Genomic DNA, 19,479 nt, shown 5'->3' on the forward strand with positions numbered 1-19,479 from the left:
GAGGAGAATACATATGTATGTGTTCTTATATAGGTGCATGAATATTCTAATAATATACTCTGATAGACTCTAAAGTTTATATGTTATTTTAGAATTTTATATTTTGTTGTAAATGTATCTAAATCAATATTAACAATATATACATTGGTCCAATATATATGTATTTCTACATAGTAAATGCATATAAATGTAACACTGGAAAAATGGCATTGAAATATCTACTTCCTTTAAGAAAACAAACTAAATAAATGAATAATATGATAATAATCCATTTTTTGTAATTCTCAAATGAGAATAGAATTTGTCATTACAGAAGAAAATGATAAGAAAGAGAAGACAGCCTTATCTAGACACACAGCTGTTTGGGACACAAACTATGAAAGTGAAGACAGCCTTATCTAGACACACATCTGTTTGGGATGCAGCTTGTGAAAGAGAAGACAGCCTTATCTAAACACACATCTGTTTGGGATGCAGCTTGTGAAAGAGAAGACAGCCTTATCTAGACACACAGCTGTATGGGATGCAGCCTATGAAAGAGAAGACAGCCTTATCTAGATACACAGCTGTTCTGGGATGCAGCTTATGAAAGTCCTTGAAAACTGCAGAGTAGATGTGGACAAGAAAGGAATCATAGAATTGCACAGCATTAAAACTTTTAATCACAGTAGAAGACATTCTATGGGCCAGTGAGTGAGGAGGTTAAGAGTCAGGACCATAGCAGAAGGCAAATCAAGTACAACAGTCTTTGTATATGTGTGACATGTGGTTTACAGAAACAAAATGCTGAGAGACCCTGTGTGAGCTACAGCAGGACTCACCTTCACCTCCAGTTCCTGATGTAGTTCTGAGCAGAGCAGGCATGCTCACACGGGGATAGAAGAACATTAGGAGGTGGGGTTATGGAGAGGGCAGGGAGTAGGATCCAGGGTCTCAGCAAATGGTGACAGACCATGCAGGCACTGTCTAATAATCACAGAAGACCATCACACCATTCAGTCAGAGGGAGTAAGAGGTGAAGATAAGATGGGGTGCTGGGGCTGCGAAAGTTTCCTCACATAGTCTGTAGTCAAGAAGGACGTCACCAACATCAGGACCACCAGAGCTGAACATGCAGAAGAAACGCTCACTTTACATCCTGGTCTACTGGTCTCTCCAGTTTTTCTGCAGAGCCTGGCTCCAGTAAGATTATGAAAAGAATGAACCTGGATGATGCAGTTCACTGGGGTTGAATAACTGTAGTGCAGGGAAGCACAGTTAAGGAGGAAGCACAGATTTGTGGGGAAAGAATGGAACCCAAAATAACCTGCAAAGGAAGAAAGGTTGAGGGTCAATCTATGTATTCATTCTGATCTCAGTGGGATCCTTAATGCATCACTCAGCTAAACTCAGGAGGTCAATGATAAGAACACAAGCTAATATTTATTGTTGACTCAGAAATAGGTTTTGTTGTTCCATTTGGCTCCCCCATCATAAGACCATGTTTCTCTTACTTCCCTGTGTACATGCACACAAACTTTTTCTCTTATGAGAGGCATCCTTCTCCTCACACTATCTTTCTCATATAGTAGAGAAAATATAGAATGTTGATATATTTTAGCTTAATGCTTTGTTTAAACCTGGGCTTGATCAACATCCTGGTCTTTCTTCCTTATTCAGAATTATCAGACCACCCAAGTATAACTCAATGTGACACGTGGCAGCAGATACACCCTCGGGTTCAAGGTCAGATGGCAGAATGGGAGACTTGCCGTGAAGAGGAAGGACGTAGAAGAAGTGGCATTTCCCAACTGGGATTGCATCCTCATGCAGTATGTACTGAGGACATGGAAGGAGTGACTCTCAGGATCTCACCGGAGTCTTCTCAAATCTCAGCCTCTTAAGCAGCCTTATGAAGTGAAGGTTGGTGGGAGTTAGGTTGAACTCTTCAACACAAGCCAAGAAGAGCCTCAGTTGTGAAGGCTGGAGTAGATTGATAGATAAAATATTGTATATCTTTACTTGGGTCCTAATTGTGTGAGAGAGAAACACAAAATCCATGAGGATTTTAAAAATCTAGTTTTGTAATGTATCTAGATGATGAATAACTGTAATTAGGGTTTCCCTGGACGTGTTTGCTGTGAGACTTCCTGCACTCTGAAGGGCTGATGAGCCTTTCTGGATGAGCACTGAGTTTGATCGATCTATCAAACACTGGGTTCCATCGTACGGTGCTTCAGAATAATTTAATTCATGATCTTCCAGGTGCCTATGATTTGTTTCTGTTCTTGTTAAAGCTAAGGCAACACTACCGAGAGAAGACCCACAGCTCTCCTTCACAGGGCCGCTCCTCTCAGCCCTCTTGCCCTCTTGGTTTGTGTGCAGCTTCCCCTGCAGTCTCCCTCCCTGTGTCACTCACAGCACAGTAGTACAGGGCAGAGTCCCACAGCTGCACCGAGGACTTCTGCAGGTGGAAGGAGCTGCTGCTCCTATGGAGAGTGGCGTGGAACCCTTGATGCTCTGTCCTCTTGTTGTTTGTGGAGCTCTTCAGAAGTAGCCGAGGGGCTTTGTTGAGATATTGCACGTACCAGAAAAGCAGAGGATCTAAATAAGGAGTCTGATAGGTGCAGCTCAGGATCAGAGATTCCCCCACTGTGAGAGTCACTGGATGTTTTGTCCGAGTTACGGACTCTGCATTACTCTTCTCTAGAAAGAAAGAAGATTGCTTTGTTATAGGGTAAGATGGATGAAGTCATTTTAACTTTAGGAAAAATGGACAGTCATTAATACTTATAAGACGGTGTTACTTACTAAACATCAAGAGGATCACGATATTGAAACAGATGACAGAAAACATGCTGATAAAAAGAAATGATTCTTGCTTCTTGCAGTACACCCTATTTTACAGGGCTGGGCTCCAGAAAGATTTTCTAGAAACTGTTCTCTCACAGGCTAAAGCTCTGTAAAACAGGAGTCTTGTGTGTGTGTGTGTGACTAAAGAGGAAATGGGCGTGTTCAACTAAGATGCCCCCAAGGCAAGTGAAACCACATCTCGGACAGTGCTGACCTCTGGTGGTTTCCATGCAAACTGCACCAAAGCCTCCTCTATCATCGGCTTTAATTCTAAGGTAGACACTGTCAGCAGGTGGTGTGTCCCCAAACTCCTAGTGGATGGCTGAACCTAATGTGATATATGCTGTTTTTATAAACACACACACACACACACACACACACACACACACACAAGCAATGATTTATTTGTATGTTAGGATTAGAGGATTAAGTTTTCCATTTAATATTTTAGATTTTTGTCTACTATTTTCTAATAAGAAACAATAAATAGTTATTAAAAGTTAAGAGCCTTTCCATCAAAATGAGTAGAGTAATCTCTGCTAATGACACTGAATTCCTAACCTGAAAGTTGATTTTAGAGCCTCCACACCTAAGAATACACTTTCGTCTGGTGTTAATACAAAATATTCTGACACTCATTGTATCTTTTGGAAACAGAATTTCAGGATGCTTAAAAATGTCCCACTATTAATATAATTCTGAAATATTTTCATATAAAAGGTGGAAAACTGTCTGTCTTTGTGGGCTCAGGTTTGTGTACAGGCAGCAGGTGCCTGGGGAGCACTGTGCACTTGCTGCACAGAAGTATGTGGCTGAGTCCCCAGGATGGGCAGCTGTGATGTTCATGGAGAGACGTTTGTCCTCCTTATTCAGTAAGACAGTAAGTCCTTGTTCTTCTTTCCTGTCCACATTTGAAAGAACATTCATAAGGAACTTGAGACCTGCCCCAGGCTCTTGCTTGTACCAGTAGAAGTAATAATTTGCACTGTCTGTGTAGGTGCAGTTGATAACGGCACTGCCTCCCTCCTGGACACTCAGGAGAGAAGGCTGCTCCAGCTTCTCTCCTCTGCTCACACCTGTGCAAGAGGAAACATCAGGAAGACCATCAGGACACCATTCCCCAGACTTTGCTTTTCTTCCCATGGTGATTTCAGGAACCCTGGAGGAACCAGTCTGCTCCTCAGACTGATAATGAACATTGCCAAATGCCTTGTTTCCCCAAAGCTCTCACTCACAGTTCAGCCGCAGCCACAAGCACAGGACAAAAGGTCCAGTCAGCGTCTTCATTGCTCTCCTTGGGGAGAGTGGACTTCAGCCAGGCAAGATGCTTCTATGTTCAGCTCCCCTCCTCTGCAGCCTCCACCTCACTGCAGGTTCCTCAGTTGTGTGCACAGATGGCTGCTGACTACAGCTGCTCTTTCAGAAGTCAACCAAAAAATCCCTTTGTAGGTCTGCAGCAGTGAAGATGCCCTGCCACCTTGTGGACAGATCCTGTCTGCTGCATTGACAATCTTTTTTATTTTTATTTTATTTTTTATTTTTATTTTTTGAGACTGGGTTTCTCTATAGCTTTGGTGCCTGTACTGGAACTAGCTCTTGTAGTCCGGGCTGGCCTCGAACTCACAGAGATCCGCCTACCTCTGCCTTCCGAGTGCTGGGATTGAAGGCGTGCGCCACCACTGCCTGGCTCAATCCTCTTTTATATTATTACTTTTTCATGTGCTTACTTTAAAGCCTTTAGTCAGTGTTATCCTTCAGAAAATAGAAAGCAGAAATGAGAAGTGTTCAAGTATTATCTACCTGTAACACAACTTCCACATATCTGCTATAATTTTAGAATAAATGTTTCTGGGACATTCATGACAGCTCATCCATTCTGCAGACTATTCAGCACTGAGCAGGATTAGGAAACATTGAGAGGGATCCTCCTGTAGCAGATTTCAGTGCCCTCCTGTTGCCCCGACACCCCCAAATGCTCAGGAGACAATACCTCATTTAGACATTAGTCATCCAAGTTGTGAAAATTGAGGAGTTTCTGGAGCTAGGGTTAACCTGACTGGAAAACTACCACTGAATGAAGTTATCTGCACCACTTCCTAGTATGTGAAGAAAAGAATCTCCTGAAATGACTAATACCTTTGAGCAACTGACCCATGACCACAAAAAGGACAGACAGATTCTAGTGCATAATACTTGGTAACTTCAATGCTCACTCTTCTTTTGAAGGTACCTATGATCTCAATGCCATGAGACCCCAACTCATCTCTAAGTAGACTGCAAATTCTAAAAACAAAATAAACCAAAAATAGCAACAAACCAGGAAAAAAAATTCAGAACTAAAATGCATCATGTTTCAAATGGGCTTGGCAAACTGTTACAGAACATTGCACCCTAGTGCTGTGGAGTACACATTTTCTTCTGCAGCACACGGAGCATCCTCTAAAACAGGTCACATGAGTTACCCCCCAATATAAAAGAATTGAAATGGTATCTTTTATCCTATTACATCATAGCAGTCTACAGTTAGAAACCCATAGCAAGAAAAACTACAGAAACTACACAGTTGCATGAATATAGAAAAAAAACCTCAGAGACTCATTGAAAAAGAAGCATGGGAGAACATTAATTTTCATAGACTCAAGTTTAAAATGAAAGCATGCACTATCACCACCTTTGAGGTACATCAAAAACAGGTCTAGGATGACTAGTTGGCTCTGTGGGTAAAGGCACGGACTGCCGTGCTTGACAACCTGAATTCAGTCCCCAGGACTTTCATGGTGGTAGGGGAGAATTGACACCCACAATTTCTCCTTTGACATCCATACAGATGCCATAACATATTCATGACAAACACAGAAAAAATACATGCATTTTGAAATATGCAAAAAAATTAAAAACACATTCTAAAAGAATTGTTTGCAATTTTAAATGCTTTTATTATAAAATTGGAGAGCTGAATTTCTCTCCCCAAATCTGCCAATTAGCCATGACTTATCAACTAGAGGTGGGGCAGTATTTGTGTCTGCACCCCCTCATTGTTGAGATTTTGTCTACACCTAGTGTGTGTAGTTCTGTATGTGCTGTCAAAACTGCTGTGACTTCCCTGGTGTGTCTGGAAAACACTGTGTCCCTACAATCATCTACCACCTCTGGCTCTTGGAGGGCAAGAAAGAATATTGGCAATATCCTGTAACTGGGTGTTTTTAAAAATCTCCATCGCCAACAACTCCAAAAAAAGTTAACTTTTTCTGGTCTCTGGTTTTTATTTAGTAGCCACGGTATCTAGTAGGAACTTTATTGTGCCATTGAAGTTGTTTGCTTTCCATGTGAGCATGTGAATTGTGGCACATGTGCCCTCCCACAATAATAATGATAATAATAATTGACTAATGAGACTGCATAGAATTAAGAAGTGTCTGTGTAATAAATGCAGTAATTATTTAATTTGTTTCTCATAGAAACAATTTTAGTAGATACTAGTATCAATCACATGAAGGAGTGAGGAAATTAAACAAGAAAATTATGAAGCAACCTTCCTCAAGCCCCTAGATTAATAAATGGTAGATCCAGAACTTCAAGCCAAGTTCTAGTCTCTGGAATGTTGCTATGCTATTCATGGAGGGGGAATTCAAGAACCTTTGCATGATGCCGGGCGATGGTGGCACACGCCTTTAATCCCAGCACTCGAGAGGCAGAGGCAGGCGGATCTCTGTGAGTTCGAGACCAGCCTGGTCTACAGAGCTAGTGCCAGGACAGGCTCCAAAGCCACAGAGAAACCCTGTCTCGAAAAAAAAAAAAAAAAAGAACCTTTGCATGCCCCACTAAGTATCAAACAAGAAAACACATGGAAATCACACAGCACAGTAGCTTCCTACCTCGGGCACTTGCTGGATCTGTTTATTTTATCCTCCATTAAAGATGAACAGGCACACTCTGAGATTGTAGTGTCTGAGGTCTACTTGGCCGTACATCCTAATGACAACATTCATGGATTCTCGCAGGCATCTGTGGTCTGTCATATGTCTTACTGCCAATAGGAAAACCATGCATTACTTTGGGAGGGTGGAAGGCAGAGTGGAAGATGACAAGAGCTCACTTTGTCGTGTTACTTCCAGTGGCTTCTTCTCCTTCAGTGACTTGTTCCCACATCTCAGGATATTCTTGTAGTATAAAACTGGCCAGAATATAAACACAAATTTCACTTAACAAAGAAAAATGCTTCACCTGGGCAACAATGCTAAGCTGTCTAAAGCACTCTCCTGCTCTCCCTCCCACAACACCTATCCATCTATGGACACTCCTACATGAACTGCCCTTGCATCTGGCAGCAGTAGATCAGATAGCATCGTGGTCTGCCTGAATCCTGCCTGGCATGATTATCACAAAGTTCTCACTTCAGCTCAGCAAGGGTAGTTACTGTTGCCACTATGTGTTCTCACAATTTAAATCATGAGCATCAGGGATCAGCAAGGAGCTCAGCACTTCAGCTAGACACCAAGTAGCAGAAGGAGGCAGGGTTGCCATATGGACTGACATAGAGGTAAGAGCTGGTGACTGTCTCTCTTTGCTTTTCTGACCTTCAGGTTGGACCCCAGTATCTGTCTCTGGATTTTTATTGATCATGCTACAATGCCAATCCAATGAAGACTTTTCTACAGACACACACATGCATGCAAGCCCCCCCCACACACACTGTCCAAGTTTCTGATCTGTTTGAAACTTGACAGTAATGTAAATCTTTGAACAAAACAGGGAATTCATGCACTGGCATTTGTGGCACATCTCTTACTGCGAAGAGTCGATTGATTTTCTAGATTTTCTTTTTGCATATTGAAATCTACGAATTATGCATTGGTGAAGAGATACTATATGTTGTGCATTTTAAGTTTAACAACTTCCTCATTCTTTAGGTTTAGTTCCATTTTTCTAGTACAGTCTTTTAATTTAATTGGAGTCAGGTTAGCCTACAATTCCTAGAAAAAAAAATCCTCTTGCCTTAGGCTCCTAGGTGTCTGGGGACTACCAGAACCCTGAACTGTGTGCAATGAATACATTTAAAATTTTTTTCCAGTGGAATTTTTGTTGGCATATATGTGGCATCATGAAAGTACATCTTGCAAAGTGTTAGGCAATGAAAGGTCCTTCCTCCATCTTGTGCACTGCTGGGGGCCATAACGACTACAGCTGCTTCTGTTGAGTAAAAAGGTCTAAGACCTGAGAGATGGCTCAAGGGGTAAGGCACCTGCCTGTTAGTCTGATGAACTTAGTTCATACTCTGAAAGCCACAACATGGAAGAAAGGAGAGAACCCATGCCACAAGATGCTTTCCAAATTTCATATGTGGACCAAGCATTTGCCCACTTACACACACATGTGCGCGCGCGCGCACACACACACACACACACACACACACTGAATTTAAAAAAATATGGCTTAAAATACTTTAAAATATATAATGTTCAAATTTAAAGTATATTACATTATATATGATACCTTTGCACTTAGCAATAATACTTAGCAGCTAGTGAATTATTCTGCTTCTTGAAGGCCTCTCTCTTCTCTCTCTTTTCTTTTTACAACACACACACACATAAAAATTAGTAATTTGTGGTGATATTTTGTTTGTGATCTAACAAATAGAGCTTACCTGAATATCAGGGTGTGGAGCTAATCCCCCGGTTAGCCATAGAGGGCAGACAGTGGTGGCACACACCTTTAATCCCAACACTTGGGAGGCAGAGGTAGAGGATCTCTATGAATTCAAGGCCACCCTGGGTTATACTACACTGATCCTGATTCAGTCTCAAAGAGAAACAGAGCCAGGCACTAGTGGCTCACACCTTTAATCCCAGGATTTGGGAGGCAGAGGTTGAGGGATCTCTATGAATTCAAGGCCACCCTGAGTTATACTACACTGATCCTGATCCAGTCTCAGAGAAACAGAGCCAGGCACTAGTGGCTAACACCTTAATCCCAGTACTTGGGAGTCACACACCTTAATCCCAACATTAGGGAGATGGAGGCAGGAAGGGCTATGGCTGGGCAGAGAGAGAAATATAAGGTGAGAGGAGACAGGAGCTCAGAGCTTTCGGTCTGAGGATTCAGAGAGACGGGATATTGCCCACTTTGGTCTGAGGATTCTGTAGAAAACCACTTAGAATTTGTGCAACAGTAACTCCTTTCTTGAAGCATGATTAATAAAAACTCAAAGACAGATATTGGGGTCCAACCTAAAGACCAGAAAAGCAAAGCACCCAGCCACTGACTCTTACCTCGACATTAGTCTGAAAATGGTGATCCTGCCTCCAGGAAACCTCAGAATGAGACTGAGACTGGGAGCTGTCTTCTCCCACTTTACAATCCTCTCCAGTTCTGGGATTAAGGGTGTGCAGCACTACTGCCTGGTTTCCATGGCAAGCTAGTGTGGCTACTGGGATTAAAGGTGTGTGTCGTTGTGGCTACTGGGATTAAAGGTGTGTGTCCTTGCTGCCTGGTCTATAAGGCTGACCAATGTGGCTGTTGTACTTTTCTGATCTTCAGGCAAGCTTTATTTATTAAAATACAAATGAAATGCCACTACACTACACTATACTTGGGAAGTTTCTAACCAGGGCATTTGTAATATTTACTTATAGATACACATTAGAAAGTAATATATAAACCTGGTGAGATGGGCCAGTGTGGAAAGCATGTGTAAATAGAGACTACTCATTCATTTCCCAGCTCTCCAGACCCAAATAATCACACAGAAACTGTATTAATAGCAACACTGTTTGGCCAATGACTCAGGCATATTTCTATCTAGCTCTTATATCTTAAATTAACCCATGTCTATTAATCTACGTATTGCTACAAGGCTGTGGCTTACCACTAAGATTCTGGCATCTCTTTCCCTTGGCAGTTACTTGGTGTCTCCCTGGCTCCACCTTCTTTCTCCCTGCATTCAGTTTTGTTTTCTTGCCTAGCTCTATTCTGCCTTGTCATAGGCCAAAAAAGTTTCTTTATTAACCAATGGTAATAAAACATATGCACAGCATCCAGAGGGAAATCCCACATCAAGCATGTGTCCTGAAAGCCTGGTGACCTGTGCTCAACCCTAGGAACTCAGGTGACAGGAAGGGTAGGATTGACTTTGTAAAGCTGCCCTTTGACCTCCATGGGTGTACTGTGGCATGTACACACAACAGACATGTTAACAACAGCAGCAAAAACATAATAATGACAGAATTTAAGAATATGAACATACAACATTTCATTTGTAGTTCTGAAGTTTCTTATAAATAATGTGATGAAATACTTCTCATTCTGACATTTGATTTTTCCATTCAATGTTATATTTTTGATTCATTTGTAAAAATGACATGGGAAAAACTTATTTGGTAAAAGTTATGTATTTTTTATGTGAATAAACTTCATTCCTTCCACTGATGTCATATGTCTTTTGTAAACACACCTGCATCAAGGTGAGTGCCTCCTTTAACATTGAATTTCTTAAAGGTAGATGAGGATATAAGAGGCAGATCAAACAAGAGGGAGTAGAAGTGATTGATGGGTGTTCACATAAATCACCACTTCTCTGATCATCAGAGGAAATTAAAATTCTGTGTGATTCCTATTACAGACGCCACAAAGTCTACTGATACTGAGCTTTAATAATCACCCATTAACACACTGTTGCCAAGAGTGCAGGGAAATAGGCCCTTGTGTAATTTACAGTTGGTACAAACCAACCACACAGAGAACTATTTATACAGATACCCAGTAAACAATTCAAGTAGATAAGTTAAGGAAATAGATCTAAAACTCCAATGGTACCTGAAGAACAAAGGGGGACGAGGGGAAAGGAAACCGTGAAGTCACCTTGGCCGGTCTGTGGTCTGAATGAGTCTAATCCTTAAGTTCACTGCATCACCAGTCACCTGCCACTGCAGGAGAAAACTCCTCTGCACCTCTGCCAGGCTCAGCCCCACAGCGGGGCTATGCTGGAGCACAGCTGCAGGTTTGGGTGTGGGCTGCAGGTGCCTGGAGAGCACTGTGCACTTGCTGCACAGAAGTAGGTGGCTGAGTCTCCAGGCTGAGAATCTCTGATGTGCAAGGAGAGCTGTTTATCACTTTTCCTGAAGAAGACTGTGAATCGTCCATCTTCCTTTTTGTTCGACACTGAACGTATGTCCATCAGTAGTGCAGGGCCTTCACCAGGGAACTGCCGGTACCATGGGAAGTAGTCAAATGCGCTGTTCTCATAAGTGCAGTTTAGAACTGAAGTCTCTCCTTCCAAGACTGACAGAAATTGGGGGCTTTGTTTCACCTGTTGCTGGTCAGGTCTCCCCTTCTGCTGACCGCTCACCCCTGTGTACAGAAATAACAGATGTCATTAGGTTCCCAGATATGTATTTCCTGTTTATGGTTTTGACATGCCTGCTTTTGTCTGGTACCCCAATTTCTCATGCCTCCACATTAATCACACACACACACATCTTGGGGTTTCTCCTTCATTACTCACATGCTAGGTGAAGGGCGAGGGCTAAGAAAGATACTTTCTGGATCTTTTCCATTCTTCCTAGACTGGAGCTCGTGAGATCTCCAGTGGCCTTTTATCTTCCCACAGAACACTCAGTCTGCCTTCACGAGCACCTCAGTTCTTTCAACAGGCTCCACCCCTCAGAAACACTTTGTCTACAGCTATTTCTGACACAGGAAACACTTCCCCATTTGCTCAAATTTGCTGAAAATACAGCCATTGAGAATCAGAAATCCCATCCTCATAATTCTACCATTATACACTGTTGGTAAAAATTGTATGTTAATATAGCCATCAAAAATATCAGTATACACTTGCTTTACCCATAGACCAGTGTTGTGCCCAAACCTCATCAAATATGGTTCTTCTAGCAGTAGATGGGATAGCAGACACTCACTGGATAATGTACATGGAGTGAGAATCACTGGGACACTCAGTCCTAAATGGGATGTCTTCATCAAAGTATTCCCCTCAAAGTTCAGGGACCTATTTAGAAGAGTAGGTGGAAAGATGAGCCCAAGGTGGTGAATGATTCCAAGGAACAGGGTCTTCCAGACACAACAGGACCAAGGCACAGATGAACTCAGAGATTGTGGCAGAATGCACAAAACCTGCAAAGGTTCAAAATGGAAAAATCCAAGCACTGAGAAGGAGAAGTGAATGCTATTAGCAACTGATTGGGAAACTCAGTTTTCCCCAAATAGAGGGTCACTAGGTATAATCAAGCACACTCTATAGCAGGTCCCCAACCCTGAACTCCATACAAAATGGGCCTTTTTGCTTCATTTTTTTGCTATTTTTGTTCTTATTAGTTTTTTTTCTTTTTAAAAACTTTTGTTTTTGTTTTTTATTGGAGAGAGACCGAGGAAGAGATATCATGAAGTTGGGTAGGTGGAGAGCTGAAATAAGATCAAAATATATTTCATAAGAAAGTTTAAATAAAAGATTTTTTAAAAAAAGATAGATAAGAAAGGAAGGATTGCCCATGATTCAGCTTTTCTACTTGTGGGTATTTATCCAACTCACTGAAGTCATCAAGCTAGAAAGATCCCTACATGTGCAAGCTTATAAGGAACCATTATATCCTGGGTCACAGCAAGACCATGATAGCCAATATGTAGAAACATCCTGGAACCACCTATCACCAGACAAATGATAAAAACATTGCATATAAAACGAGAGTATGCCCAGCCATGTCGAAGAACAAAATCATGTCATTAGTAGGAAAATGGATCGAACCAAAGGATATATTAATCAAAACAAAAAAAATATCAAAAATTTTTAAAAGAAAAAATATTATATATTTGTTCTTGTGTGAAAACCAGAGAAAAAGGAAAGAAGTAGACATGATGTGACGATTACAAACAAGTTCAGTTGAAGAGGAAAAAGCAGTGCTATGCATTTGCTGAGTGCCTAAGTGCCTACCGTGTGGTCAGTGCTCGGGTGTCTTTCTCAACAGGCACAGTTCCAATCTTCACTTCTGGTCTCAGCACACAAGAACAGAAAACTGGAACCTACTGAAGATGCCTGTGCCTCTAGACAAGATGATGAAGGAAAGGGTGTGAACGCCGCTTCCCAATCCACTCAGAGAAGATACTGATGGAGCAGAGGATTGAGCTGGCTTCACATCATGAGCAGATTTTCCAGTAGATAGGATATATAACATAGCTATAACGTAGTTCTAGGCACAGGTCATACCAGTGTGGCAAGAGATTGGACCAAGTGTGGCTGACAACCTTAGAAATGTACATTAGCGAAGGTGATGTGGCCCTAGCCTCTAAGAATAGCATGGCTGTTCATAGTGTTCACTTGCAAATTCCTGTTTGTCAACCCTGTGCGCCCAGGATAAACAGATATAACACAGGCAAACAGAAAGTTAGACACATGTATTTGTTATTCTCTAAATACATGTAAACATGTTAGGAGATAATATATTTTATGTAATATTGAAAATTAAAATGTATTTACATAACTTAACTATTCCCTCTCCTCCTTCCAATCTTGACTGAATTCTTACTCTTCTTCACTCTCAAAATTCATGGGTCCTTTTAAAAATTATAGTTACATATATATGTACAAATAAATTTACAAATGCAACCTGATGAGTACATAATCTCTGGCTCATTGCTGAGTACTTAGAAGAAACAAACTTCGTCGGCTCTGATGCAGCACTGCCCCTCTGTGGCCAAATGTGGAGGTCTTCACTCAACAGTTTCCTGAGCTTCCTAAAGGTTTCAGAGCAAACCCTGTGTTGAAGAGTCTTCCTCTGGCACCAGTATTCCTTCCCACAGAAAAGATTTTGTCCATGTTGAGGGCAGCTACAGCACACGTTTTCTCCTGTACTGAGCTGTGCCTTGGGAGATCTGGAGTCCTGCTTAGAATGCGGGACACCTGGGAAGAACAATGCTTCTGCAATGTGGCTTACATACCACACCTGAAGGGAGGACATTTTACAGAAAACAGTGGATCCTCTACTGCATTTCCGCTTAGTAGATCCTTCTACAGCTGAAAGCCTAGTCATCCAGACAAGAATGTAGCCTTATGTAGACTTTAAATTGGATAATTGTTTGACCTTCTTCCCAATGCTTGATAAAATCATTATTTTACAGAAAGTCAACATAATAGAGAAATGACTGGATTTGACTTGAATCATATATTCTTGACTCCTGATGTAGAGTTCTTTTCCGTGTGATTATTAGTAAGCCACGCTCATTCTTTTTTAGAGTCTTCTAAAAACATTTTGCCCATTTTCAAACTGGGTTCTTCTTTTTTTTTATCCAATAGATATTTTTACACATCCTGTTTGACAGTACATGTTTGAGCAATATTGTATTTTGAGTACTTTTCCCTTGTTGGTTGTTTTCTCAAAGACTTCCAAGCCTGTTCTTAGAGAATTTCAAAGCAGTGCTGACTGAAGTTAAGGAGTGATCAATAAATGGAATGCTAATATACAATAATTTATTAGAAGATATGGTAGATTCAGTTTCTCACAGAAGTCTACTATAAATTCAATGGTATATCATGAGAACTCCCAGATTTTTTCTTTTATTAATTTAAGAACTGACAAGTTGTAGTTAAGAACATAGACTACAGGGAGGATGCTTTTGTGTGAGCTAATGAAGGAATACTAGAATAGGGAAAGGTAGGCTTTATACAAAACTGAAACAAAGGAAAAGTGACAGAAATCCACAAAGGAAGCAAAAAGGATACCTGAAAAGATACAGATAAAAAACAGAGAAAAGACATAATAGAGAAGTCAGTCTAACATAGTGGAAACATGCAAACATCTTGCTCGAGGATTAGGGGCAAAGGAGAAGTAGCTTTCAAAAGGTAAACCATGCAAAATGCAGATGGGCATGCTTGTCCTCTGGATAAGCCCACAGCAATGCTAAGCCTTGAATAAGTTTTGTGAGCTTTGGTGAAGTAGTGACTCCTGTAGTTGACTGGTCAGTGGTCTTCTCATTTCTGTCTTTTATGGTTTGATGTTGATGCTGCGACAGTTTGCTTTCTCCTCACAGAGTGGTACAGGGGTTGGGAAATCAAGAATAGGATGATCAACAAGGACTGGAAGAGACATTGAAACCAACAGACTACACAAATCATAACAGAGAATCACAAGAAACATGAAGAAAGGTGTTGAAATCTTTCAAAACACTGCAACTCTGATACTAAATGAAAGGATACTGAATAATATAAATTTAAGATTGAGAATTGTTTGAAATTTCATTTTATATGTTTTGCCATGAGTGTTGGGTCCCATTGAACTAGAGTTACAGACAATTGTGAGCTGGGAATTGAAATTAGGTCTTCTGTAAGAGGAGTCTGTGCTCTTAACCACTGAGCCATCTTTCCAGGCTCATCTTCTGGAGCTTCTTTTAGTTCTTTGAGATTTTCTTACAATGTGTCTGATGGCATTCACCTCCTGAACTCCTCCCAGATCTGTACCACTTTCCTATTCATCCAACCATACAAGCTTATGTCCTTTCAGCCATCAAGTCCAGTTTGTGCTTCCCAATTGTAGATGTGTGGCTTTCCACTGAAGTTTGGTCAACTTAGCAGGACATTACTCTTAAAAATGACTCTTCTCCTATCAAATGTCAACAACTCTTTGGTTAGATGTAAGCCTTTGTTCCTATCTCTTCTCTTCCTTCTCTATGCTGGGATTTGATTTGGTTTGAGCTTGCACAGGGCATGTGCATGCTGTCATAATTAATATGAGTTCATATGTGCAACTTCCCTATGTCCAGAGGACACCATTTCCCTGCATTTATCTGCTGTCTTGGCTCTGGCAGTCTTTCTGCATCCTCTTTCTAAATGATTCCTGAACTTTGAGAGGAAGAAATATGATAAAGACATCCCATTTATAGCTGGACATTCCATGGTCACCTATTCTCTGCACCTTAACCAGTTAGTTGTGTTCTTCTGTGTTAACTTGATGTGGGAGTGATTTCTTACTAATAGAGAAACTGCCTAGGCCCATTTGATAGGCCAACCCTTAAGTAGGCAGAGAAAACAGAACAGGATGCTGGGAGAAAGAAGCTGAGTCAGGAGTCACCATGATTCTTCCACTTCAGACAGACGCAGGTTAAGATCTTCTCTGGCAAGCCACCTCGTGGGCTACACAGATTATTAGAAATGGGTTAGATTAATATGTAAGAGCTAGCCAATAAAAGGCTGGAACTAATGGGTCAGGCAGTGTTTAAAAGAATACAGTTTCTGTGTAATTATTTCGGGCATAAGCTAGAGCTAGCTGGCGGCCGGGAGCTGGGGTGGCAGGGAAGCGGCCCCCAGCTCCTCACTACATTAACTGACATCTCCTACTACTAATAGAACCTTCTCTGATGAGGGCTGAGACATGCATTTATCTTTGGATTTAATGATGTCATTAGAAGTTGGTTTAATACTATGTTCCATAGTGGTACAATACCTGTAAGGTCTTCCCTAGTGCTCTGACCTGTCTAGCTACAGATTCTTGGCCTAACAATGGTGCCAGGTACAGGTTTCATCTTGTGAAGTAAGATGTCAATCCAAGTGGAATGTGGTTGGTTACTCCTATGGTTTTTGTATCAGTATTGCTCCAGTGTAATTCTGAAACATTTTTGGTGAAAAAGATCAATGACCTAAGGCGTAGAGAAGCTGAATCCAGGACCTGGGAAGTAAAGTCAGTGGCAAAGAGCGAAAAGCCAGCAAAACTGAGTTAGAAAAGAGCAAGGAAATTAAGATCTAGAACAAACAAAGTAAGAAATGTTGAAAATGAAAAATACAATGAATCAGAACACACAGTGAAAAGCATTATTAAAATATTCAACTAAATAAAATGAATGAATGAAGGGACTATTATGAATAAAAACCAGGAACAGAAGACAAAGGTGGTGAATATTGAATCCAAACATTATTAATAAAATAAAAAGGAAATAAATGAGCATGACCTCAATGGCCAAGACTTCTGGGGAAATATGTAGAGACCAAATCCCCAAACACATGGGAAAAAGAAGGAACTGAGAAAAACATTAATAATGTAGAGACATTATTTAAAATATTATAGCAGAAATATTTCTAAATGTATAGAAAGGAAGAAATATTTGAACACTAATGGTCCTTAGAACTCTAAATAGACATGACCAGAGAATAACCAGAGAATGAGATACTGTATTCAGGATGTCAAAAATACAAAGCAAAGAAACAGTGTGAAAGTCGTAAGGAAAAACCACTATCTACAAAGACAGCAACATCAGAATAGCTTCAGACATTTCCCTTAGTTGGCCTCAAGCAGAAATGATGTTACCCAAGCACTGACAGCAGGTAATGTTAATCATGATTGCTATACCCAGAAACTTGCCTTTTCAAATTGGTGGAGATATAAAGTTATTTTTAAAAAATAAATAAAACAAAACAAACAAACAGACAAAAACCATGGGCTAAGGCAGTTCACAGCAGTCATGCTAACACTGCAGTAGACATTAAAGGAATAACATACATAGAAGAATGTCAGTGTCTAGTGTGTTGGGTCCCTGGGTCTTGTGCAAATCAGGACACAGGGAATGCAGAGTAGGAACGACTGATAACAAGCTTTATTTCGTATGGCTTTTTATACAGACTAAAAGGCATTACCTCCACTCTGAAAACTCCCCCTTACCCACATTTCATGATAAACTCTTACCTCACCTTGCAAGAAACAGCATCTCAATAAATAACAGTAATAAAAATGAAAAGTACATAGAAACAAGGCAAAAGTATACAGAAGCAAAGCACTTCCTTAATCTATATCTGGTAGAGTGTGAAGAACTGAGCTCAACGGCCACTTCCTTATCCAGGGTACAGATTCTGACAGAACCTTTGAGAAATGGGCAGAGAATGTATGCTTTCCTCTGTGCTTGGTTTGCCAAGCAACCGTTTCCCAACTTCATCTCATCTGTCCCAGGAGGAGCCTGCACTCTAAGCCAGTTCTGTGTCTCCACAGAGGAGGAGAAAAGTTCCAATCTATGAGAGAAAGAGCAAAAGATTCCATGCTCTTTCCATATCTTCAGGTCAAGCACCCCCAACCCCCATGAACTATTGTGTAGAATTAGGCCCTAAATCCTAATATTTATAGGCAGCAAAAGCCTTTGCCCTTAAGTATTTTAAGGATGTTAAAATCCACATTGTATGAGATTCAAATATGTTTAAGGAACGGGAAAGTTCACAAGCTCTACAGCAACTGTAAAGGAGCTACTGTCATCACACTGTAATAGATCAAATATATGGTGGTCCCAAAGTGACTAGAGACAAAGAATTAGCTTTTATTATTTTGAAAGTTTCACAGAATGTGATATAATTATACTCATCCCTCTCCTGCCGACTCTTCCAAGATTCATCCCCCCTGCCCCTACACAGCCTGCTTTATGTCTTAAACAAAATAAAACAAAACAAACAAGAGTACAAACCCTTATGAGACAAATTTAAATTCATTATATACAAATATGTTTAGATTTGTAGTTTTCCACTGGACTTTGCTCTATTTATCAGGGCTACACTCCTACAGAAAACGGTCTTTCCTTCTCCCTGAAGCTAACAATTGTCAACACCATCATGGCTGGTGGTGGAGCTGTGTGACCACCTCCCCTCTCAAGTTTGGAGCTTGGTCCTGGTTGGGCTTGCTTAGGTTTACTGTGTGCTGTCACCACCCAGGGGTTCATACATGCAGCTGTCCTGCAGCTCCTAAGATTCATTGTTTCTGTGTGGTCATCTACCACCTCTGGCTCTTACACAAAATCTGCCTCTGCTTCCACAATGATTCCTGAGCCTTGGAGAGGGGTTGTGGCAAATATTTTGCCTTTAGGGATGATACCTCTGCATTCTCTTACACTGTGCACCTTGGCCAGTTGTGGGTCACTGAGAAAGTCACCATCCACTGAAAACAGAAACTTCTCAGATGAGGATTGATAGATGTCCACTAGAAGTCACTTTTTAACTGTGTCCATTCAGCAAAGCAATTATGTTTTGCTCTAAGATCTATGATCTGTTTATCTACAGGTTCTTGGTCTGAGAATGGTGCCAGGTATGAGTTTTATCTTATGGAGCAGTGAATGTTTTTCCCTTTCCACTTTCCACACATCATTGCTAGAATTCGCTGTCCCCCTGCTTTTTTTTTTTTAACTTTTGCCCATTCTGACTGATGTGAGAAAAATCTCAAAAACAGTTCTAATTTACATTTTTCTGATGGCAAATGATATTGAACATGTATGTATTTTATAGTCATTTGTATTGCCTCTTTAGAGAACTCTCTGTTTAGTTCTATGCCCCACTTTCTCACTTGCTTCTTTGAATGTACTTTCTTTGTTTTGTAAATTTAATGTGTTGATGATTAGATGACAGGGGTGTCAGGAATGAGTAGAGTCGGTAGAGTGAGTCTGGGGTCTGCCTAGAGAAGGGGTGAACAGCGAAGATGGGTAGAGTTGAGGTTGGGGTGAGACCAGTCTCCCAGATTGAGGATGGGGCAAGTGTGCTCAGTGGGTCTGGAAGTGCTTATTTGAGAGAGGTGAATATTCCTACCTGAAAGGTGGTATGCCAAAAGATGTGCAGGAAGGCAGGTGGGTTAGACACCACGTGTATCTTAGCAGGTGGTGGAAGTTTGTGGAGTTGTTGGT

The 19,479-nt window shown here is 40.9% G+C and overlaps 1 protein-coding gene and 1 gene segment (V, D, J or C); both read right to left on the reverse strand.

Annotated features, from left to right (window-relative positions):
* Positions 1-2,309: 2,309 nt before the first annotated feature.
* On the reverse strand, positions 2,310-4,119 carry LOC126493857 (uncharacterized). The gene is made up of 4 exons (XM_050130988.1): positions 4,068-4,119; positions 3,593-3,908; positions 2,791-2,837; positions 2,310-2,685 (listed from the first exon to the last, which is right to left on the reverse strand). Exons 1-4 carry the CDS (start codon positions 4,117-4,119, stop codon positions 2,333-2,335), a joined length of 768 nt encoding a protein of 255 aa, XP_049986945.1. The 3' UTR covers positions 2,310-2,332.
* A 6,594-nt stretch (positions 4,120-10,713) lies between these two features.
* Positions 10,714-11,438, reverse strand: LOC126493881 (T cell receptor alpha variable 23/delta variable 6-like). The segment is given in 2 exon segments: positions 10,714-11,181; positions 11,336-11,438. Coding segments are annotated over 2 exon segments (441 nt in total).
* Positions 11,439-19,479: the final 8,041 nt, after the last annotated feature.

The sequence above is a fragment of the Alexandromys fortis genome, unplaced genomic scaffold (genome assembly GCF_014885135.2).
Source record: "Alexandromys fortis isolate MF-2015 unplaced genomic scaffold, M_Fortis_MF-2015_v1.1 scaffold_347, whole genome shotgun sequence".
In the NCBI taxonomy this organism is placed as follows: domain Eukaryota; kingdom Metazoa; phylum Chordata; class Mammalia; order Rodentia; family Cricetidae; genus Alexandromys; species Alexandromys fortis.

What these genes read in the sequence shown, in the direction of transcription:
- LOC126493857 (XM_050130988.1), bottom strand. Translation starts at nt 4,119, where the DNA reads ATGAAGACGCTGACTGGACCTTTTGTCCTGTGCTTGTGGCTGCGGCTG. An exon ending in CTTGTGGCTGCGGCTGAACT is followed by an intron (nt 3,909 to 4,067) that starts GTGAGTGAGAGC and finishes CCTCTTGCACAG; the next exon opens with GTGTGAGCAGAGGAGAGAAG. An exon ending in CGTGATCCTCTTGATGTTTA is followed by an intron (nt 2,686 to 2,790) that starts GTAAGTAACACC and finishes CTTTCTTTCTAG; the next exon opens with AGAAGAGTAATGCAGAGTCC.